Here is a 23,971-nt window from a genome sequence, read left to right as displayed (position 1 = left end):
ACCTTCAGGTTCTTAGTTTGGGTGTCACCTTCTTAGGGACACCCATCCTGACATGCTTTCATAAGACCATCTGTTCTTCTCAGTACTTAACATAATTATAATGAATTAATTGTTTATATGATTATTCTTTAAAATATGTCTTTTTTACTAGATTGTAAGCTCCATGAAGGCAGAGACCATGTCTGTCTTCTCTCTTTCCTGATATCTAGGGCAGTACCTGGAAAACAGTATTTTTCCCAATAAATATTTGTTTTGCTAGGTTCCATACATTCAGCAGATTTCTGTTGAGCACCTGCTCTGTGCCAGTTTCTTGGCATGAAAAAAAGGTGGGACATATAGAAATAAAACAAATCAAGGAATTTAATCCACAGGAGACTGCATCTAGATGCACATAATTATAGTCTATGGCAGGAAGTGGAGAGCAGATGTAGAGATGTGGCTAGAAGGACAGCAAGGTGGTTTTCAGTGTTGCTTTTCTTATTCAGTAAATTTAGTACCTACAATGTGTGAGGGCCTATGCTGTGGCTGGGTGTTCAGTAGTGAATAAGATAGAGTCCCTGCCTTCAGATTGTAGTCTAGTGGAGAAAAGAAGCTAAGAAATACTCTTTCCTAAGCTCACAGGTATTTTCTCGAGAGAACAGGTGAGTGCATGACTTTAGCGTAGTCTTTTTGGTCTAAGACTTTGTCTTGAGGTTTCACATCTAAATAGACTTGGGTGAATCAATTATAAATACTCTTCATTAACCGTAGTGAAATTCCAATAAAAATAGGCAGGGAGGTAAAGGGTCATGGTTTCCTCTCATTGTATCTATGGTTAATTCAGGATCTGAAATCCTTCTCATGGGTCACAGACTTGTGACTTTCCATCCCAGGGAGGTGTGTGTATTTTTAAATATTACCTAACCATTTGTAATGTGCCTCTGTCTTCTTTGGTTCCCACATAGTCTTGTGAGGTAGGTGGGTGGAAGAATATTTTACAGATGAACAAACCAACTCTGAAAGGCGGACTTGCTCAAGGTTACAGTCTGAACTGGGGAGGGATCAGAAATCTCTAGCTCTTAAATCCTGTTCATTGCCTCCCCAGGAGAAGTGAGAGAAGGTGAAAAGAAATTTAAGTAACTGACCTTCCTGAATCAGTTAGGGTATAGGCAAGTTGTAGTTAATAGAAAAACTCCAAACAATAGTGACCTAAATAATATAAAGTTTATTTTTTGCTCAGATAAAGTAAAACTAGACAGAGCTAATATGGTAGTTCTATAAAGTAAAAAAGCAGACTTCTTTTATAATCTTACTCTGTGTGTGTGGCTTCTGCTTCTAAGAATATATCATGACCTAGAGAGGTTGCTTAGCTCTAGCCATTACATCCACAGTCCATGCTATAGGAAGGGAGAACTCTCCTGAAAGTTCTATATATAACACAACTGCTTACATACCATTGACTAGAGCTGCCCTGTCTGTTATGGTAACGTCTAGCCACATGTGTCTTGAATATTTGAAGTATGACTGGTCCAAACTGAGATATGCTGTAAGCATAAAACACACACTGGATTTCAAAGACTTCATATGAAAAAAAAAAAAGATAGTGCAATAAAATACTTTGTTAATTTAAAAATCTTGATTATATGTTGAAGTGATAATGTTGTAGCTATATTGGGTTATTAACCATCCAGGCTGATGCTTCTTCCTGGAAGACTTTACCAGAGCCTTTACAAGATATTGTCTAAAGAGACTCTGGGGCACAGGTTTTGGAGTCAAAAAGCCCCAGTGTAAAGTTTGACTGTACCACTCACTTAGCTATGTAACCTTGGGCAGATACTTGGCCTTTTGGACCCTTGGTTTCTTTCTATGTAAAGAGATAACAATGTGTGTTTGTGAAAAGAGCTCTTATCATAGAAAGTACTCATAAAGAAGTCACTGTTATTATACACACACACACACACACACACACACACACCATTTTATAAATTTACCATTCTCATTCATACAATGGAATGTTACATGGCTTTAAAAAAAATCACACCACAGGAAAATATTAACTGGCATAAGAAGACATTCATACTGTTTTGCTAAATGAAAAAAAAGGCCACAAAATAGCTCACATTACATAATAACATTATTGTTTTTTAAATACATTTTTAAAAGAACTAGAAGGACAAACATCAAAATATCCAAAAAATTCTGTTTCTTTTCACTATTTAAAAATATATCTACTAGAAAATTTTAAATCACTTAGAGTAGCATTACATTCCTGTTGCTGTACTAGAGCTTAGTCACGTAGACGAACCTGGCTACAGAGAGGCCGGGAAATGTCACTGTGACCCACGAGAGTGTCTTCAGCTGAAACTTCAGTTCAGTTCGGTTCAGTCGCTCAGTCGTGTCCGACTGTTTGCGACCCCATGAATCGCAGCACGCCAGGCCTCCCTGTCCATCACCAACTCCTGGAGTTTACTCAAACTCATGCCCCTCAAGTCGGTGATGCCATCCAGCCATCTCATCCTCTGTCGTCCCCTTCTCCTCCTGCCCCCAATCCCTCATAGCATCAGGGTCTTTTCCAGTGAGTCAGCTCTTCGCATCAGGTGGCCAAAGTATTGGAGTTTGAGCTTCAGCATCAGTCCTTCCAATGAACACCCAGGACTGATCTTCAGGATGGACTGTTTGGATCTCCTTGCAGTCCAAGGGACTCTCAAGAGTCTTCTCCAACACCACAGTTCAAAAGCTGAAAATTAGATTCTGTTATTAAGGAGGAAGGGGAAAATAGGTGTTTGGAGTAGGCAATTAGCAGGGTCTGCCATATTTTTTTTTTTTTTGAATGTTGGAGGACAGACCAAAAGAACCCACACGCTAAATCACAGATGCATATTTGCATGTTAAAAACTAGCCAGAGTCCCTGTCCTCAAGAAGCTTACCAACTAATTTGGGAGATGTACAATATACAGAGGGCATGGAAACGCACTCCTGTATTCTTGCCTGGAGAACCCTGTGGACAGAGGAGCCTGGCAGGGTGTGGTCCATAGGGTTGCAAAGAGTCAGATGCAACTGAAGCGACTTGGCATGCAGCATGCACAATATATAGACAATAAAAAAGCAATTGTTTGAAGTAGCCAAACTGTATTGGGGTTGGGATGAGGGAGATGAATCAGTGTATGGGGTTGCAAAACATGGTGGATCAATCTGCACATGCTCCCTGGAGGAGGACACTTGGAGCTTTGGTGAGAGTTGGGGTGTGTTGTCTGGGGAAAGCTCCTGAAGAAGGGCTGCTGCAGATGAAGCTTCCTCCATTCCATCTTTTCTGATGGCTACTAGCAGAGCATGTTTGGACGGGAGGCTAAGGGCAGGCCATTCTTTGATCACTTCTCTCGGTTCCTTCCTGGATCTCTAGGACACTGTATTCGGCCTTCTGCATGGAGCTGGCTTCTCGTGGCTTTGTGGTTGCTGTACCAGAGCACAGGTGAGGATGACAGTCACAGCGAACCATCATGGGTCGGGTGCCTGCCGTCCTGGGCTTGGGTATAGGCTAGTTTCCTGTGGATATATTATTTCCAGTCCTAGTGTTAGGCAAGGTAGGGATTATATCCATTTTAAAACATGAGGACACCAGGGTTCAAAGATATTGACTAACATTGCTGAAAGTGACACAGCTGAATTGGGGTTCAAACCCAGGTCAGTCCCCCAAATCCCCATGTTTTTCTACTCTCCTATGTATGCCCCCTATCTTTTTCACATTTAGCTAGAGGATAAGCTAGACTGGCTCGGCTGAAAAGGAGGATTTGGTAAAGGGGAGAGATAAGTCCCTGGGGGCACATGTGTTGCAGGGATGGGTCAGCTGCGGCCACCTGTTTCTGCAAGCAGACCCCAGAGGAGAACCAGCCTGACGATGAGGCCCTGGAGGAGGAATGGATCCCCCACCGTCAAATTGAGGAAGGGGAGAAGGAATTCTATGTTCGGAACTACCAGGTAGGCTTATGCCAATAGGGAGGGAGAGTTTACTAAGCCTGTCTTCTGTATAAGACACTCACTAAGAAGACTTTGAACTCACTTCTTTTGAAACCTTCACTCAGAGTGGTCCTGAGCTCGTCACAGCTGAGAAATGAGGTCTTAATCAAAACTCTTAACAATTGCAAGTGACAGAAACCCAACTCAAGCTTGTTCCACAAAAGGAGAATTGGTTGGTTTACATAGCAGACTGTAGGAAGGACGGGACCACTGGAACCACTGTTGTTTCTGTCCCCTTGCTGGTTGGTCTCATCTACTAACTGGCTTACCTTACGAGGTTGCATGTCCGCCCTCACCATCTAAGAGAATAGGGTTGTTTGGGGGTTGTCCCCAATTTCTTCCCCAAGATATAATATAAAAGATCCTGGATAGAGACTCTTAGGCTGGGGAGAAGTACCAAAATATGAAGTTCCCATCAGAAATGCATTGCTAGATTTTTGGTGAGGGGCAATCCTCAGAAGTCAAGGTTAATAGAAGTAAGGGTGGATGAGTACTAGCAGACAAAAGCAGTAGACATATGCTATAAATGGCAAGCAGAATCCAGTATAGGGTTGAAAATAGGAACCCTTTTATGTCCTTTTGTTTTTGAGATGCTTTCATATGCCACACAGTATACCCATATTACACCTCTGTTTGCCATGGAAAGGTAGATAGAGTCTGAATAGCTGGGTTGACTCCATTGTGCTGATAGGTGGGGCTGACGTGAGTGGCTGTGAGGGAGCTGAGGCTTTCTCGGGATGTGGGGCCCGCAGTGCTTGCTGAGATGTGGGTGGGCACACCATCCCTGCATTCTTCCTTGGCTCTGAGGGGGACTGAGATTCCCACTGGATGGCTGCGTGGCATTCCACTCCCACCGGGACTGTCTCTGTTGCAGGTGCATCAGAGGGTAAGCGAGTGTGTGAGGGTGTTGAAGATCCTACAAGAAGTCACTGCTGGGCAGACCGTTCTCAACATTTTGCCTGGCGGGTTGGATCTGATGACCTTGAAGGTATGGCAGAAGTTGGTATGACCTGGAACATTTTTTATTCATCAAGACTTTCTTGGTTACAAATAACAGAAACCTAACTCACTAGCTTCAACCAAAAGATAATTTATTGGCTCAAATAAATAGGAAGACCAAAGGCAGATTGGCTTTAGGCCAGTGTAGCTAGATCCAGGGTCTCAAGCATTGTCATCAAAGCTCTTGGCACTGTCTCCCTTCTCCTGGCTCAGCTCCATTCTGTGTATATGGGCTTCATTCTCACCAGACTGTCTCCATCAGGCAAGAAAGGTGGTTGCTGGCATTCCAAGCCTGCATTTCAACTCAGCTGTAGATTTAAAAGGAAAAGAGACTTTTTAGCTTCCAGTGATCTGGAAAGGCCATGGCTCTGCTTGGGTCATATGCCCATTCTGAGCCAGTCACTATGTCAGAGGGATAGGGTATTCTGGTTGGCCTGCCTAGGTTATACACCCAGTTCTGCATTAGGGGAACCTGAGCACCAGGGCTGACAGTCTATTGGGGCCACGCAGATGAGGGAGAGATGGTTCATTCACACAGGAAGGCCTGTGGAGCTGCAGACACTGTGCTGTCTACTGCAGGCTTGTTCCTTCTCTTTAGGGACTCCTAAGGACCCCTGGGAGGAGAGAAGCTATCCCTGCTATGAAATTTGGTGCCTATAAAAGTATATTTTCCTCCCGCATCCTATCCTTTTCCCCATAATCTGAAAAGTAGCTCAGCCTTTATTTAGAGAGCCAAGAAAGCACACATAAGCATGAAAGAAAATGAAACAGAGTTTTTTGATGTTGGTCCTTCTAGGTCTTTTAAAAATGCTTTTAAAAAAACAGTAATGTTATTATTTAATATAAGCTAGTTTGTGGCCTTTTTTTCATTTAGCAAGATAGTATGAATGTCTTCTTATGCCAGTTAATATTTTCCTGTGGTGTGATTTTTTAATAGCCATGTAACATTCCATTGTATGAATGAGAATCATAAATTGATAAAATGGTTTGTATGTATATGTATGTATATATATATATATATGTATATATAATAACAGTGAGTCCTTTATGAATACTTTCTATGATAAGAGCTCTTTTCACCAACACACATTGTTATATCTTAACATAGAAAGAAACCAAGGGTCCAATAGGCCAAGTATCTGCCCAAGGTTACATAGCTAAGTGAGTGGTAGAGTCAAACTTTACACTGGGGCTTTTTGACTCTGAAACCTGTGTCCCAGAGTCTTTTTAGACAATATCTTTTAAAGACTCTGGTAAAGTCTTCCAGGAAGAAGCATCAGCCTGGATAGCCAATAAGTAAGGCAGGACCTGAAATCCAGAGAGCTTTACCAGCGTGTGTTGTCAGTTCCCACTGGAGAAGCAGGCCCCAGGCACTGCAGTGCAGGCCTGTGGGCCTGAAACAGGCATCGGGGAATGGCAGGCTACAGGTAGCTGGATTAGTTCCAGAGGCAGCCTTTTGGAGAAATAGAGAATTTAAAAAAAAAAAAAGCTAAGAAAGGGATTCCCTAATATTCAGTGGCTGGGACTCCATGCTCCCAATGCACGGGGCCCAGGTTCGATCCCTGGTCCAGAAACTAGATCCCATGTGTCGCAACTGAGAGTCACATGCCTCAACTAGAACGTCTGGCATATTGCAACTAAGACCCGGTGCAGCCAAGTAAATAAAATAAATATTAAGAAAAAAAAAAAAAGCTAAGTAAATTTTCATCTGTCAGATTGGGCAAGATCCAAAAATTGATTACTCACCCTGTTGGCAAAGCTGTGGGGAAGTAGGCGCTGCTCTGTAACTGGTGTGAGTCCAGCTTGTCCCTTGCAGGGCAGTTTGGCAATAGCTGTCAGCAGCACAGATGCAGATTGTGTTGGACCCAGCCATTTCCAATGCTGGGAATTTATTTTACGTATCCTTGCACACTTGCTACATGATGTATGTACAAGGTTATTCATCCCAGTGTCGTGTGTTGTAACAGAAGATTGATACTATCCTAAATGTTCACCCATAAGTGAGCACAACTGGTCTAATAGATTATGGAACAATGGTTGTATTATTTTGGATAATACTAATTGCTGTAACATCCATGCCCAGTCGCTCAGTTGTGTCCAAGTCTTTGCGACCCCATGGACTGTATCCTGCCAGGCTCCTCTGTCCATGAGATTTTTTTCAGGCAAGAATACTGAAGTGGGTTGACATTTCGACCTCCAGGGGATATTCCTGTCCCAGAGATCAAACCCGAGTTTCCTACGGCTCCTGCATTGGCAGGCGGGTTCTTTACCACTGAGCCACTTGGAAGCAATTGCTATAACATGTAAGCCCCAAATCCCAGTGGCTTACACAAGAAGAGATTTATTTCTCTCCCACATGAAGTCCAAAATGGGTGCCTCTGTACAAGGACTGACTCGGGGAACCGGCTACCTTCCTCTAATTGCTCTACTCTCTTCCGCTTGTGAAACCCACCTTTACCGTGTGCTTTGAGCCAGGAATGGGACAGGGTGTAGAGGCTGGTACAGAAGAGTGTTTATAACCAGGCTGGGAAATGGAGATAATCACTTTCACATTCTATCACAAAGCCACTACCACATCCGATCACAAGGCTGTATCTAACTGCTGGGAAATATAGTCTAGCTATGTGTCCAGGAAGAAGAACAGTTTTGGTGATCACTAGTGGTCTGTAGCATGGTGAAATCAAATGTGGCTGTAAAAAAGGATAAGGAAGCTCTTGATATACTAATATTCTTATATTAAAAAGTGAGGTACAGTATTACTTATGTAAAAGCAAGAAAGTATATATTCATGTGTACCTGTATAGGATAAGTAAGCGCTGCAAAGACACAAGAAACTCACCTGTCTGGGTAGGGAGTGGGCAACTGTGTGGAAAGGGAAGACTTCTGTATGCTCCTGATTTTTAGAGTTATGTGGATATATTACCATTAAAAAAGCTGAAGAGGCCTGGACCCATCTGAAGGAATTTAGCAAAGTGGGGAGAAAATTTTTTTTTTTAATGCAGACCACTTTCAAAGTCTCTATTGAATTTGTTACAACATTGTTTCTGTTTTATGTTTTGGTTTTTTTACCTGAAAGCATGTAGGACAACTGAGCGACTGAACTGAACTGAACTGAAATGATGTAGGAATCTTAGCTTCCCCACCAGGATTCTGCACCCCTGGCATTGAAAGGCAAAGTCTTAACCACTGGAAGGCAAAGTCTTAACCACTGGATCACCAAGGAAGTCCCACGAAGGGGAGAATTTAGATACAAAATCTTGGGCTAGATTTTGCAGAGAGCAAAGGAGGGCACAGGTTCAGGGCAGAGGCTGGACAGTGAATCCGAGAGAGATTTCCTGAGTCCTTTAGCAGGCAGCTGCAGTGGCTGTTTATATAACCATGTCCTGAAGGCTTCTGGGGACAACCAGAAATAGATGCGTGCAGAGCTTGTTAGAGTGAGCAGACTCACTCTGCTGGATAAAAGTCAGGACATATATCAGAGGAAGTAGAACCTGAGGTGGTTTCAGTACAAGCAGTCCTTGCTTCAGAGCAAAGTGGAGGGGCAGCAGGAGCGCCCCCATTCTACCCTTGATTTGGTGCATGTATCATCCCTCCTGTTGTAAGGCAAGGATCTAGATGAAGAGAATTCTTATTCTTTTTTTCTTGGCTGCGCTGTATGGCTTCCAAGATCTTAGTTCCCTGACCTGGGGTTGAACCCAGGCCCCTGCAGTGAAAGTGCTGAGTCCTAAGCACTGGACTGTCAGGGAATTCCTGAGAGTTCTCATCCTTAATGTGCTCTTCCACTGATTGGTCACATAATTTCAGTTTATTCATTTATTTATAGATATTCAAGTTTCTACCTGGTCCAGCTATTACAGATGGTAAGATTATAAAAATAAAGGTGAAAGACGTGGTTTTCAGGATTCCTGCCTAGAGAAGGCTGTTCGGTCCAGGGATGGCCTGAGTGGCTACTCTCCAGTGGGCAAGAGGTGCTTAATAACGTGGTTTTGGAGGGCTCTGTATTGTGCTTCTGTGTCATCGTCTCCCTGTTTCTTCCTCTTGCCCTGAAGAGTCCCTAAAAAAGCACCCCTACCTTTCTGACTTGGCTTCCTTCAGGGCAGCATTGACGTGAGCCGCGTGGCTGTAATGGGACATTCGTTTGGAGGGGCCACAGCTATTCTGGCCTTGGCCAAGGAGACGCAATTTAGGTGAGTTTCCCAGTGATGCTGCAGTTAGCTCCACATGCCATGCATGCAAGTATTATGTACCCAGCACTGTTTTGGGAGGTGGGGATTCAGTGGTGAAGAAGAAAGCAAGGTAAACAAAGTAACAAGTAATCAGATCCCCTGCAGGCAAGTGCAAGGAAGAGAAGGAAACAGGCTGATAAGCTAGGGTATCTGGAGGCTTCCTTGAGAAAGTGACAAAAGCTGAGACTAAGGAAAAGAAGTCAACCTACATAACGGTCTAGAAGATCAGTCTAGGCACAGGGAACAGCTAAAGGCCCTGAGGTAGAAAGAAGCTTGCTGTGTTAGTGTGGGAGGAGCATAGAGGGAGCAGGGCAGGATGGGGAACTATGTGATTAGGAAGATAAACCGGCCAGATCACAGGGCCTTTTGGCCAGATAAGGAAGTTAGATTTTATTCTAAGTGTGATGGGAAACTACTGAAAAATTTTAAGTATAGAAAAATCTTATTTACATTTAAAAACCACTCTGTGAAGAATGAGGGCTTCTCCGGTAGTTCAGCGGTAAAGAAAGAGCCTGTTATGCAGGAGTTGCAGGAGATGCAGGTTCGATTCCTGGGTTGGGAAGATCCCATGAGGAGGGCATGTCAACCCACTCCAGTATTCTTGCCTGGACAGAGCAGCCTGGCAGGCTGCAGTCCTTGGGGTCCCAAAGAGTCTGACACAACCGAAGCAACTTAGCACGCATGCATACATGTGAAGAGCGGGCTCTAGGACAAGACTGGAAACAAGGAGTCTGGTTAGAGGGAGGTGATTTCAGAGTCAAGGTGAGAGATGAGGGATTTGCGTTAGCATGGAGGAGGGGGGATGGAGAGAGGTGGTGGAGTCAGGATCGGTTTTAGAATTTTCCAGACTTAGTGATGTATGAGAAGAAGGAAAAAGAGGAATCGAGGTTTTCCATTTGTGCACCCATCATTTGAGGGGAAGATGGTCATCCTTTATTGAGCTGGGGGGAGCATTGGGGGGGGGGTAGGATGCTAATCTTAGGACCTTAGTTTTGCCCTTGGTGACAGAGACTGCTGCTTGACAAAGTGGCCATGACTTGGAGTTGTGGCCCCAGGGAGGCTTTCCCTGACCACCTGCCGTATATGCTCTGGGCTGACTTAGCAGCTCGTATGATCAGAGCACTGAGCTACATTCTGCTGCCTTGTGTGTTCTGTCTCCACTGCTCCCGGAGCTCCCAGAACTGTGTCATTTATCTCTGGATCCACAACACAAGGCTTAAGCACCGAGTAGGTACCGGATGAGTGGAATGAATGAGTGAGTAATGAATGAAGTGTCATTCTGTGTGACTCAAGTCTGCTGCCTGAGAGTAGAGCCAAGAGAAGGAGGAGATCAGATCCGTGCCTTCAGAGAGTTTAAAAATCTAGAAGAATTTTTGGTGGCCTATAAAGAAAGCTGAGCACCGAAGAGTTGATGCTTTTGAGCTGTGGTGTTGGAGAAGACTCTTGAGAGTCCCTTGGACAGCAAGGAGATCCAACCAATCCATCCTAAAGGAAATCAGTCCTGAATATTCGTTGGAAGGACTGATGCTGAAGGACTCCAATACTTTGGCCACCTGATACAAAGAACTGACTCATTGGCAAAGACCCTGATGCTGGGAAAGATTGAAGGTGGGAGGAAAAGGGGACTATAGAGGATGAGATGGTTGGATGGCATTACCAGTTCAATGGACATGAGTTTGAATAAGCTCCGGGAGTTGGTGATGGACAGGGAAGCCTGGCGTGCTGCAGTCCATGGGGTTGTAAAAGTCAGACACGACTGAGCAACTGAACTGAACTCAACTGAAAAGGGGTCTCTAAAAAAGATCCTAACCGAAGGATGTGGGCCCTGGTTCCCCTTCCTGGCTTTCTGAGCCTTTGCCTCACTAAAGGGAGAACTTCACTCTCCCCTCACTACCCTAACTATTCTTGCTTGGGTTTCTCCATGGCCATCCCACATGTCTGGTCTTGTTCCAGGTGTGCTGTGGCTTTGGATGCTTGGATGTTTCCTCTGGAACGTGACTTTTACCCCACAGCCCGAGGCCCTATCTTCTTCATCAATGCTGAGAAGTTCCAAACAGCGGAAACTGTCAACTTGATGAAGAAGATTTGTGACCAGCACGACCAATCCAGGATCATAACTGTCCTGTGAGTAAGCCCCAAGGTCATGCCTAATCTCCAGGGATTGCTCCATTTTCTACTCAGCTGTGTGGCTCCCTCTAAATTATCTGGAAGTTCTACCCATGCATAGAATGTCCAAATACCTCCTATATCTCAAAATCTTAATGCCTTTCAAATTTCATATCTGTCCTTCTCCACTTAGCTCTACCTGCAGTGATTTCTTCACTAGTTGGCATGACTTTATGGCAGGATTTACCTTTTGCTTTCTGGAAAAGGATATTGTGGGATTGTGCATTGCAGAGGAAGAGGTGTGGGTCTGGGTGGACTCCAGAAATCTCTAATCTCCTTTGGGAATTTTATTGAGTCTTTTGGAGAGTGTGGAGATAGCAGACCTATGACATTCACAAGACAGATTTTTAGAGACCTTCATGAATACCTAAATTCAGGTATCTTCCATAAACCATCTATTTTCTGCCTTAGAAAAGCCACATTCTCTTCATGTCCATCATTAGCACTGTCAGATGGTTTGATTTTAGGAGCCATTTTTCAGAGAGAAGATTTTGAGTGACTTTAAGAAATGAACTTTACCTAGGAGGTGGCTTACAGCTACAGTTGAAGGGCTAAAGTCTCACTGATAAGTCTCTGACTTGATCTGCCCTGTACTTGAGCCAAATAACACACGTGCTTCAAGGAGCCCGAATCAGCAAAACAACAAGTAACTGCATGTCATGGACCTCCGGACTCATTCAGGTGTTTGAAATGCCAGATCCGAGAGCCGGACTGCTAGGGGCTGCTCAGTAGGCCCTGGCTTCTTCCCTTGCCCACGCTGGCCCGTGCTGTCTTCCGTGGGGCCAGCCTCTCCCCTTTCATTTTGATTTCATGGCAGCAGAGAACTGCTGGAGAGTTTCCCCAAGTCATTGAGATTCAGGATAATTGTGACCTCTAGAGGGAAGGGCGGGTGAGAGCAGTTGGAAAAATGTATGCAGGGACTGTGGATTTAACTCTTGACAACGTATTATTTCTTAAACTGAATGCTGGATACTCAAAGTATCCATTATATTTTTCTTTATACTTTCCTGTGTGCCTTAAATAATACATTTTAAAGTCAGCTTTTCTTCACCATATCAAACAGAGTTTGGCATGTAGATCTTCCTTCCCTCATTGAATTGACTAGTAAATTAGTTCTGAGTAATTTAGCTCAACATGAACCTAGTGAGAATTTCACCTTCAAATTAAGTGCATTTGATGTCAAATGACAAATTGTAATCCAGAAACCCTCTTTTATAAGCACTTGCCCTAACTTTCCTGATTATTTAAAGGCAAGTTATTTTTTTTTTTTTTTTTCTGGTTTACTTTGTGGTGCAGTTCTGAGCTAAAGAAGGAGCTGATATGCTTTGTGAATGTTCAGAAGTCATGGGGTAAAAGCCATGGGGTGATAGTTCATAATAACATGGGAGTGGCAAGGGCTCCAGACCTTACCTCCTTGCCCTGACCCCTCTCCAGCTGACTCTGCCTTTTCCCTGCAAGGTCAGGCCTTGTGGTCTCAGAGTTGAGGCAGCTTTGAAGCCAGGCTCACCTGCTTTCAAACCTTAGCTCTGTCTCTTACTGTGTGAACTTGGGTGGACCCTTTTTCTCCTTTGGTTCTTTCAAAGAGGAAAATACTTCCCTTACTAGATTGTTGTGAAAATTAAGTGATATAATGCATGTAAAGCACCTTGCACATTGTGGGTGCTTAAATATTTGTGTGCCTTGGCTTCTAGACCCCTACCAGATACTTGTTTTTCTTTTCCTCTAGTGGTTCTGTTCATCGGAGTCTAACCGACTTTGTTTTTGTGGCTGGTAACTGGATTAGTAAATTCTTCTCCAGTCAGACCCGTGGAAGCTTGGACCCCTATGAAGGTCAGGAGACTGTGGTGCGGGCCATGTTGGCCTTCCTGCAGAAGCATCTTGGTAAGCAGAGAACTGGAGCTTATGGGGCAGCCAGCAGGGAGGGGTCTCTTAGATTTCCCTGCACAGTGGTCTGTTCTGACATGTCTTGTATCAGGGAGATTTATGGCAAAACCTGAGTGAAGGAATGGCATAGGATTCTAGAAAGAACACTTAGCTGAAATTTTGGAAATCCCGATTGTGTCTCTTACCACCTGAGTAACCTTGGCCGAGTCATTTAACTTCTCTGAGCCTTGGTTTCCTCATTGTCAATGGAACATTCACCTTGCTGTACTCTACCCTCTCTGTTCTAACTCATTATCACTCGCCTTATCTGTGTTGTGGAGGAGGTTTTGATGATAGATGGGCTACATTTGTGAGTTAGGATGATGACTAATGTCATAAATCATAGGCCAGCAAATGGCCAGGCCTGTAGGGTCTTTGGTCCAGCCTCCCACCCAAGGGACACGTCCTCTCATATCTTCTCTGCCGTGTGGTCATGCAGTGTGGGGAGTACACTGCTTCACGGGTCAGCCTGCTCCATCCCTGGAAACTTTTAATAGTTTGAAGAATTGATATTCTAGTTAGGTGCTTTTTGGTGAAAAGGACTAGAGATTCACTAATGTACCTCAAGGAAAAAGGGGAGTTTATTTCTGAGAGTACACCTGGCCAGGTGGGAAGGGAAAATTTACAGGAATGGAGGAAGTTTGTAGGACTGACTTCTCTCTCTGTCTCTCTCTTGGGCTCAGTCTGTCTGTCTCTTCCTCTCATGATATTTCTGTTTCTCTTTGCTCCAGTTTCCTTTGCACTTTCTCTGCCGTGCTTTTTCTCTTGCTGAGAACATCTGCTTATTCGTAGCTTCTACTTCCTCATCAGTTTGGTCGACTTGAACCACTTGCATCTTGTTCTCTCCCTTGTTGCATCCTTTCCTCTTTAGCTCCTACTGGTAACCGCTGCATTTTTGGGAATTTCTTAGACTAGTTTCCCAAGAGAGATAGCTTGGTGGTACTAGCCCATCTTTACCTGCCAAAACATATTGTGGGCCACTGCTCAGCCTGGGCCCGGAGCTCTCTCGATCAGATGTCTCTTTTTGATCCAGTCAGAATGGAGGAGGCTACCCTACTGTGCCAGGCTGACCCCTCAGCACATGTTGTGCAGAGGGCAGCATCCTTCAGAAGGGAGCCACGCTGGCCTGGGATTCTAAGGCTTGACCTAACTCTAACCTAAGACCAAGACCTGACTCTTTGTAAATCCGCCCCACTTGCCCTGGGTATCCCCTCAAGAACCACCCCGAGAAGCCTCAGACCATTGTACATGGCAGCTCTTTAGATATTTGAAGTCACCTCTGGTGTCCCTCTGAGTTTTCTTTTCATTAAGCTAAATGTTCCTGGTACCTCCACCTGTTCCTTCTGCAATTTCCCCCTTTGAATGGGCTGTTCGTTGGTGTGCCTTTGAATGTGTGCTGCCCTGACTTGAATACAACATGCCAGATGTGGTCTCGCCAGTGCCTGGTTCAGTGGGACTGTTGCCTCTGTGTTCTGGACACTAGACTTCCAGCTGGATGGCCTGAGTGTATTAACCTTTCCACTAAATGCTGAAAAAATTTAATTTGGATTGAGTTTCCTTTAAAAATGCATCTATCTTATTTTGTTATTTCTTTATTTGGCTGTGTTGAACCTTAGCTGCGGCACGCGAACTCTTAGTTGGGGCATGTGGTATCTAGTTCCCTGACCAAGGATCGAACCCAGGCCCCCTGCATTAGCAGTGTGGAGTCTGAGTCACTGGGCCACCAGGGAAGTCTCTGAATCTGTCCTGTTTTGAATGTGTAGACTTTTTAAATCTAAATTTGCATTTCAGTATTTATGGCTGTTCGTTTCATCTTGCTCATTGTGAGCCATTATACTAGGATGAGTTTAGAGCCTTTAGGGTTAGTAGAGACCTTAGAGCATCATTCTTATCCCCTGGTAAGAGAAGAATGGATCTGTCTCAAGACTTTAATGGGCCCTGACTACATGGTCTGCTGCTCACTTTCCCTGTTTCCTCTTAGGCACTGTATCATTCAGTTCAGTTCAGTTCAGTCGCTCAGTCATGTCCGACTCTTTGCAACCCCATGAACTGCAGCACGCCAGGCCTCCCTGTCCATCACCAACTCCCAGAGTTTACTCAAACTCATACCCATTGAGTCAGTGATTCCATCCAACCATTTCATCCTCTGTCGTCCCCTTCTCCTCCTGCCTTCAATTTTCCCCAGCATCAGGGTCTTTTCAAATGAGTCAGTTCTTCTCATCAGATGGCCAAAGTATTGGAGTTTCAGCTTCAACATCAGTCCTTCCAATGAATATCCAGGACTGATCTCCTTTAGGATGAACTGGTTGGATCTCCTTGCCATCCAAGGGACTCTCAAGAGTCTTCTCCAACACCACAGTTCAAAAGCATCAGTTCTTCGGCGCTCAGCTTTCTTTACAGTCCAACTCTCACATCCATACATGCCTACTGGAAATGATCCTTCTCCATCAGAGGGCAGATGGACTGAAAACTGTATCATTAGGGAAGAGCTAAAGATGACAGGGGAGGGATTTCCCTGGTGGTCCAGAACTTAAGACGCTGTGCTTCCAGTGCAGGGAGCATGCATTCAATCTCTGGTCTGGAAACTGAGATCCCACATGACTCATGATGAGACCAATAAAAATTTTTTTAAAAAATTAAAGATGACAGGGGCCCTCTCCATGGCATGATTGGATTCCATTGAGTAGCCATGTCTTCTGAACTAAGATACTCATTATTGGAGACCAGCAGATGATTGGGAGAGTCTTAGACCGAGGAAGGTTGTTGAGGACAGGCTTGATGCCAGTCCTTCTGCTAAACTACTTTAGTTACTTCAGCATGTATAATCCTGAAGATGGCCCTTCCCAGTGAGTACTTGTATTATTAGTCTGTTTTACAGATGAGGATACTAAAGCTTAGAGAATTTAAGTAATTTGTCAAGGTTATCTGGTTAGTAGGTGGCAAAGCAAGAATTGGGACTTTCCAGGTGGCTCAGTGGTAAAGAACCTGCTTACCAATTCAGGGGGTGTGGGTTTGATCCCTGGGCCAGGAAGATTCCCCTGGAGAAGGAAATGGCAGCCCACTCCAATATTCTTGCCTGGAAAACCCCATGAACAGAGGAGGCTGGGCCATGGGGTCGCGAAAGAGCTGGACATGACTTGGTGACGAAACAACAACAAAGCTGGAGTGCCTGCCAGGCTCTCCGACTGGGAAGCCCAGGGGCTTCACGGCTGCACTGCTGCCAGCGGCTCCCAGGGACACTCTCAGTCTTCAAGAGACCCAGAAGACAGGTCCTAACCCTGACGGGACGGAAAGGACAGCCAGGAGAGGAGCCTCTCTGGACAAAATGATACTTGACTGCAATGTCAGAGATGAGTAAGGCTCAGCAGGCAAGAGTCTTCTAGACGGAAGGCACAAAGGTTGGTGTGGCCCTGGTCAGTTTTGCGAAGCTGTGTTTAGTGTATCTGGCATTCAGGATAGTGGAATTGTTGGAAAATAAAGGGAGAAGTGGGCAGAAGCCAGATCTAGAAGCCCATGTGTGCCTGGAATACGTTTGAATTTTATTCCATAGGCTGTGAGTGCCCTTCGTGGATAAGCAGGGAATTGTCATCATTAGACTTGTGTTTATAGTCTGACTCCGTCATGGAGGATGGGCAAGATGGGGTGGGTTGAGAGGGAAAGAGCCCAGGTAGGAGGCTCTTGCAGTATCCACTTGATAAGAGATAAGATGTGGAGAAGGAAATGGCAACCCACTCCAGTATTCTTGCCTGGAAAAGTCCATGGACAGAGGAGCCTGGCGGGCTGCAGTCCATGGGATTACATGACTGAGCATGGGTGCACGAGGGTGGAGGGAGATGGGTTGGTAGCAATAAAGTGGTAGAACTAAAAAAAAAAGAGAGAGAGAGAGATAAGATGGTGAAAAAAAGCAAAGACTCTCAGCTTGGGGTAATTAGTTTTGCAAAGAGAGAAAAGCCTTTTGGTGACCATACAGTATGTGTCATGTGGGAAATTAAAATAGGTTGTAAGTGGCTCAGCTGAACCTCTCACCAGATCCTGGGAGCTCAGCTCATTGCTCTGTGATAAACCAGAGGGGTGGGTGGGTGGGAGGGAGACTCAAGAGGGAAGAAGTATAAGTATACTTATAGCCGATTCACACTGTTGGACAGCAGAAACCAACACAAAATTGTGAAGCAATTATGCTTAAAATTAAAAAAATAAAATAGAAAACTTAAAAAAAGAATTACCTTTGATCCTAAAAATTACCTCTGAGAGCAGCGTTCTACTGACACAGGGGTTGTGTTACCTTCTGTTAAGAAGATTTGGTGCATCTTTCATATTAACTGCATGAAGCTCCTGTTTCCACCTGCTTATCCTCCCTCCCTCGCTCCTGGAAGACAGTTTCACACCTTCTTTCTCTTGAAACCTCTATTACCTTCTTCCCCTATCCGGTCTCTCAGCTGATTAATTCTGTCTTCCACTTCACTCAGAAAATGGAAGCCATCAGTACGTCTTCGAATCCCAACACCGCATCTCCCTACCTTCTTGCAGAGACTCAGCCTTCCATCTGGTTCCTAGAGGTTCCTAGTCAGTTGTCTTACTGGGCCAACCCTTCCACTTGTGCACTGGATTTCACCCTCTGGTCTGCTCAAGAGGACTGTGTCAACAATTTTCTTTCTCTTTACATTAGATCATCAATTTTTCCCTCTCTGTGGGCTCATCTCATGCTGAAATTTCTCTTTTAAAAAATCTGTCTTGACCCACACTTTGGCCCTCAGTTACCACCCTGTTTCCCTGTCCCTCATGATAGCAGAACTCCTCACACAAGTGTCTTCACTTTCTCTGATCCTTCTCTTCCCATTCTCTCTTGAACTTACACCTGTCAGGCTTTTGCATCCCACTCCTCCATGAAACCTTCACAGTACTAAATCCAGTGGTCACCTCTCATGCCTCATGTCACTGGAACTCCCAGCAGCTGCTGGGAGAGCTGGTGAGGCCCTCCTCCGTGAAGCCCCGTCTTTGCTTCCAGGATGCCTCACTGCAGATTTTCTCCCCTCTCAGTGTCCGCTCCTCCTCTGTCTGCCTTGGTGCTTCCAGGGCTCAGGGCTTGGACTCTTCTCTACCTGTATCCCCCGATGCCCTCTGGTCTTCTGGCTTTGAATGCCATCTCCATGCTGAAAACTCTACAGTTTGTCTCCAGTTCAAGCTTGCCCATGAGCATCAGATTTATTAACTCAACATCTCTATTTGGCCTTCTAAGGGGAATCACACACAAAAACAGCTTTCAACTGCAAGTCTTTCCTTTCTCAGTTAATAGTAACTCCATCCTTCAAGTTACTCAAGCCAAAGTCCCATTCTTGTCTCTTATCTTACACCTCCCATCTAGTCCCTCAGAAAATCCTATTGGCCCTACCTTCAGAATGCAAATAGCAAGTCATCATTTGTCACCACCCCCACAGCTACCATCCTGTCCAACTCGTCTCTCACTTAAGAGTTTCCTAACTGGTCCTCCTGTTGCCACCCCTGCCTCCCCACACAGTCCTTTCTTTTTAAGGGCTTCCCTGTTAGCTCAGCTGGTAAAGAATCTGCCTGCAATGCAGGAGACCCCAGTTTGATTCCTGGGTTGGGAAGATCCACTGGAGAAGGGATAGACAACCCACTCCCTATTGCCACCCCTGCGTCCCCACACGGTCCTTTCTTTCTTTTTAAACTATTTTATGTATGTATTTGCCTGCGTCAGGTTTTACTTGTGGCATGTGGGGTTTTCACTGCAATGCATGGGCTTCCTATTGTGGTGCTCTGGCTTAGTTGCCCCATGGTATGTGGGATCCTAGTTCCTAACCAGGAATCAAACCCATGTCCTCTGCATTGAAATGTGGGTTCTTTTTTTTTTTTTTTTCCTAATAATACTTTGTATTTTGTGCCTTGAGATTTTGCACCTTAAAAAAATTATTTATTTTATTCTGGGCTGCCCTTGATCTTCATTGCTGCGTGCAGGCGTTCTCTAGTTTCAGTGAGCAGGGGCTACTCTGGTTGTCGCACTCAGCCTTCTCATGGTGGCAGCTGCTCTTGTTGCAGAGCACGGGCTCTAGGTGCATGGGCTTCGGGAGCTGTGGCATGCAGGCTCAGCGGCTGCAGGCTCTAGAGCACGGACTCAGTAGTTGTGGTACACGGGCTTAGTGGTCCTGAGACGTGAAGAATCTTCCTGGACCAGGGATCGAACCCATGCCCCTGCATTGCCAGGTGGACTCTTGTTCACTGTACCACCAGGGAAGTCCTGCACATTGAATAAAATGTTTAAAATTTCTTTTTGACTATGCTGGGTCTTCTTTGCCATGCAGGCTACTCTCTAGTTGCAGCGCGTGGGCTTCTCACTGTGATGGCGTCCCCTGTTGCAGAGGATGGACTCTGCGGCTCTCAGCCTTCGGTAGTTGTCTTACGTGGGCTCTTAGAGCACAGGCTCAGTAGTTGTGGTGCACAGGCTTGGTTGCTCCACGGCATGTGGGATTTTCCTAGATCAGGGATCAAACCCTTGTCTCCTACCTTGGCAGGCGGATTCTTTACCGCTGAGCCACCAAGGAAGCCTGGAAGGGAGATTCTTAACCACTAGACCACCAGGGAAGTCCCTACACTCCTTTATCAAGCCTTCAGAGTGATCCTTTTAGAAAGACTGTGAAAGTCGCTCGGTCATGTCCGATGCTTTGTGATCCCATGGACTATACAGTCCATGAAATTCTCCAGGCCGGAACACTGGAATGGGTAGCTGTTTTCTTCTCCAGGGGATCTTTCCCACTCAGGGCTCAAACCCAGGTCTCCCGCATTGCAGGTGGATTCTTTACCAGCTGAGCCGCCGGGGAAGCCCCCTTTTAGAAAGAAAGCCGTGTCTTGTCACTCCATTGCTTAGGGTCCATCAGTGGCTCCTGTTTCTCTGAGAGGCAAAGTCAACGCCCGGCGTCCCTCCTGTGGCTCTTCCCCGGGCCTGCTTCCCTCTCTGCACAGGCCTCCACGTCCCAGGCACAGTCCTGCTTCAGGCCTTTGCCCCGCTGTTCCTGCTGCCCCAAACGTCTTCCTGTGTAATCTCGTGTCTCCCTCTCACCTCCTTCACGTTTTCACTCACATCTCACCTTCCCAGGGAGGCTTACATTGACAACCCTCTTTAAAAACACTGTGCCATCCCTTCCTCCCCTCACCCCTGGCCCCGGCCACCAGCACTGCCTCTGTCTGGCTCGCTTTTTTGCCACAGCGCTGCTCACCTTTTCATATCGTATGTAGGTTGTTTTGTTTATTGTTATCTCTGCCTCCTAGATTGTGAACCCTCTGAGGATGAGGGTTTCTATGTGTCTGTGGCATATTTCTGGCATCAGGAACAAACTGTGGCACACAGCAGCGTGCTCTGTATTTTTTTAAGTGATGAATATGGCATACTGTTTGTCGAGGACCTATTCCCTGCCAGGTCCTTGGCAGGGCCTTGGGAATCTGAAGATGAAGGAGAGTGGTTGCTGCCCATGTCCCAGGTTTTTGTCTGTTTTGAACAGAAACACCATTTGCCTCCTCAGCTGTGTCCTGCTCCCTCAGCCTGCGGCCTTGGGCCCTTCCTGACTGTTCTTACCATGTCATTAGCTCCATCTGCCTGAGGTCCCAGGGCCTTCTTTGGAATCGTACCTAGTTTATGCTGCTTCATGATGTTACTGTCCTCTTCTTTCTGGCCTTCGCTGAGGCAGCCATGGATTCATATTCACTGGCTGGCTTATGGAGGATCTCTTCTTGCTCAGCAACATCCATGAACTTGGAAGTGGCGTTTCCACTTTCTCACCGGGGCTTGAATTCTGTCTCTGCCACTTAACCAGTTGTATTGACATAGGATGAATCTGGTATCTTCACTGAGCCTGTTTCCTGAGCTGTAAAATTGGGCCAAGACACAGGGCTCCCAGGTGGCGCTAGTGGTAAAGGACCTGCCTACAATGCAGGAGACTTAAGTGACACAAGTTCCTTCCCTGGGTTGGGAAGATCCCCTGGAGAAGTGCGTGGCCACCCATTCCATTATTCTTGCCTGGAGAATCCCATGGACAGAGGAGCCTGGTGGGCTACAGTCCATGGGGTCGCAAAGAGTTGGACGCAACTGAAGCAACTTAGCATGCACGCAGTACTTGACACATAGTGATATTATGATAATTAAATTAAACAATACATGTTTAGCAAGGTTCCTAGAATGAATTGCCCTTCAATCAATGCTCCCTTCTGTTATTATTGTCATTACTGAGTTGTTATGGGTTAAGGAAGTTGTTTAAGAAGCACATGCATAAAAGCACCGAAAGAACAGTAGTTATCATTATTGCTCCTACCAGTTGCAACCACCATAACCAGTCCTTGTAGTATCCCAGGTGCTCCTGTCTCTGGGATGACCCACTAAATCCACGGAAGCTACTCTCTGATCTTCCTTTACAAGTTTACCTAACCGTTCTGTGTTTTTTTTTCCCCCATTCAGACCTGAAAGAGGACTATGACCAATGGAACAACCTCATTGAAGGCATTGGACCATCACTAACCCCAGGGGCCCCACACCATTTGTCCAGCCTGTAGGCTCAACTGGTCATTGTGGAAGGTCACTGAGCTGAGTTTCCACGTGGGGCCTGCCCAGGGACACCCTTGGCCTCCTGTCAGGAAGTGATTGCCATGACCCTTCTGTGTTGATTGAGAGGATATAATCACACTGCTGATTGGTAACAGGGTACTTGAATCTCAGACTTGTTGATCTTAAACTCCTACTGGGACTTGGGTCACTTACTGATGGGCAAATGGACATTCTGAGGACTGAGACTTGATGGTGTGGGGAACAAGCAGTGGGATGGGGCTGGGGAAGACCTAAGCCCTAAGCTGAGCACTATGAGCCCTGTTAACCCAGCCAGCCAACACCCTCACCTTGGACCAGTGTGGCTTCTGCAGTGGAAGAAACGAAGCCAAAGGACAGAGGGAAAATTCCCACCTCCCGGACCTCTAGCCCATCTTGGCACCGTCTCTTCCTCCTTCTCTGCCTTTCCCTCCTCCCCAGGGCTGCTCGGTGAGTTCTGAGCACTTTAGGTAGCTTTCTAGGATCTGGACCACCATCAGATTTTTCTGTTTATTTTCAAGCCTTGTCATTGCATGAAGCATAGTCCTGGGCATTTAGTCAGGAGAAGGTATACTTGTTAGCCTGTAGAAGGGGCAGATAACCTTGTCATGATAGCACAGGGAGAGAGGCTGAGGAACAAGAGGTACCCCATAAGCTCTGGATGTCTTAGAGTTTTGCTGAAAATCTCGCTTGACAGGAAACAACACAAATAGGTTTATGGAGAAAGTAGAATAACAGTGGTAAGTAGCCATTTGAACAGGCCCTCACTGCAAAAGGGAGAGAGTTTGGTCAGTTCGAATGCAGGAAGCCATCTCTAGAGAGAAGCCTAGAAACACTTCGGTTTCACTTCTTACCTTAGGTATTGTGAGCCTCCAACTTGCTCAGAATCTGGGTGCTCTAGTTGTCTGTCTTCTGGCTCTGAGGTCCTAGTCTCAGAGTTAAGTCAAGCTATAGACTGAATTTCCGTTTTGTCCCATTTGTAATGTGAATGATATTAATACTCATGTTTGCCTAATGATATGTTGGAGTATTTTCTATATTTAATCTTCATTACAGCAAGATGGGGAGCCATCTGGAAGTAACTTTTCCTTCTGTCTTTCTTTGATTGCTTACCGCGGGTGCCAGTGTGGAAAACGATCTTTAAAAGGAAAGGAAGTCTTCCTTGGGATCTAGTTCAAAGCTGTCTGGGAATATCAACCTCAGACACCCCTCTCCACTACTCTAGACCTCTCACTTCAGTCCAAGTGGGAGACCCCAGAGGAGGCAAGAGAAAGAGGGAAATGCGACTCTATATGACAGGTCCAAGGTCGGTGTCACCAGGGCAAGCTGGGACTGTGTCTCCCGTCTGTCAATAGCTGTTCTTTCTCAGAGGTGAAGCACCACATCCAGTGAGGCTGTGGACCTACCTGGGAAGCATCTGTGGATTCCAGTGAGACGTAGCGTGAGGAGGATGTCATGAAAGCCCCAGGCTCTAAAGTTCTATAATCTGGTTTCCTATAGCCAGGCTCCACCACTGCTCACTGCGTACATTTGAGCAAATTACAGTGTCTCAGTTCCTGCGTTTCTAAAATGAGGATCTGCATTATGCACACTTAGGATTAAGTGAAAGGATGTATAACCCATGTGTTATTTAAAGTATGTTTCCTACTTTCCAAACTTGGGAGATTTTTGTCGTTACCCTATAGCTGTTTTCTACCTTAACTGCTTTTGGTCAGAGAAAATGACCCACATGGTTTTCTTATCCTGAGACTTGCTTGTTGACCCAGTGTGAGGTCAATTTTGTAAATGTTCCATGTCTGCTTAGCAACACCGTACATTCTGAGGTTTTTTGGCTTGCTGTTTTACTCAAGCATACATGATGGATTTCCTTCTGTGAGAGCGCATACAAGTGCCTTCCAAGCCCCAGACAGGGACCAGAGCCCATCAGCGCGCGCAGAAGCAGCAGAAGCATCCCTCGTGCCCGGGGATGGTTGTGCAGATGCTGAGGAGTCAGTGGTAACAGCGTGAGCACCTGAGACCCAGCGTCTGCCTTAGACCCATAACAATAATGGGTATATCTTGTGAAGACCTGAAACTTCCT

The 23,971-nt window shown here is 45.6% G+C and overlaps 1 protein-coding gene across 2 annotated transcripts in view; it reads left to right on the top strand.

The window, feature by feature from the left end:
* PAFAH2 (platelet activating factor acetylhydrolase 2) overlaps window positions 1-22,973 on the top strand; it is a 48,517-nt gene extending 25,544 nt beyond the window's left edge. For both annotated transcript variants that reach the window (XM_043445308.1, XM_043445307.1), the window contains exons 5-11: window positions 3,380-3,448; window positions 3,813-3,954; window positions 4,868-4,981; window positions 9,088-9,179; window positions 11,172-11,342; window positions 13,111-13,265; window positions 21,769-22,973. In XM_043445308.1, coding sequence (XP_043301243.1) covers window positions 3,380-3,448; window positions 3,813-3,954; window positions 4,868-4,981; window positions 9,088-9,179; window positions 11,172-11,342; window positions 13,111-13,265; window positions 21,769-21,863 — 838 coding nt within the window. In that variant the 3' untranslated portion in view covers window positions 21,864-22,973. The remainder of the gene's footprint in view (window positions 1-3,379; window positions 3,449-3,812; window positions 3,955-4,867; window positions 4,982-9,087; window positions 9,180-11,171; window positions 11,343-13,110; window positions 13,266-21,768) is intronic.
* The last annotated feature ends 998 nt before the right edge of the window (window positions 22,974-23,971 follow it).

Source organism: Cervus canadensis, chromosome 24 (assembly GCF_019320065.1).
Source record: "Cervus canadensis isolate Bull #8, Minnesota chromosome 24, ASM1932006v1, whole genome shotgun sequence".
NCBI classification, from domain to species: Eukaryota; Metazoa; Chordata; class Mammalia; order Artiodactyla; family Cervidae; genus Cervus; species Cervus canadensis.
This window is presented reverse-complemented; position numbering and strand designations above follow the sequence as displayed.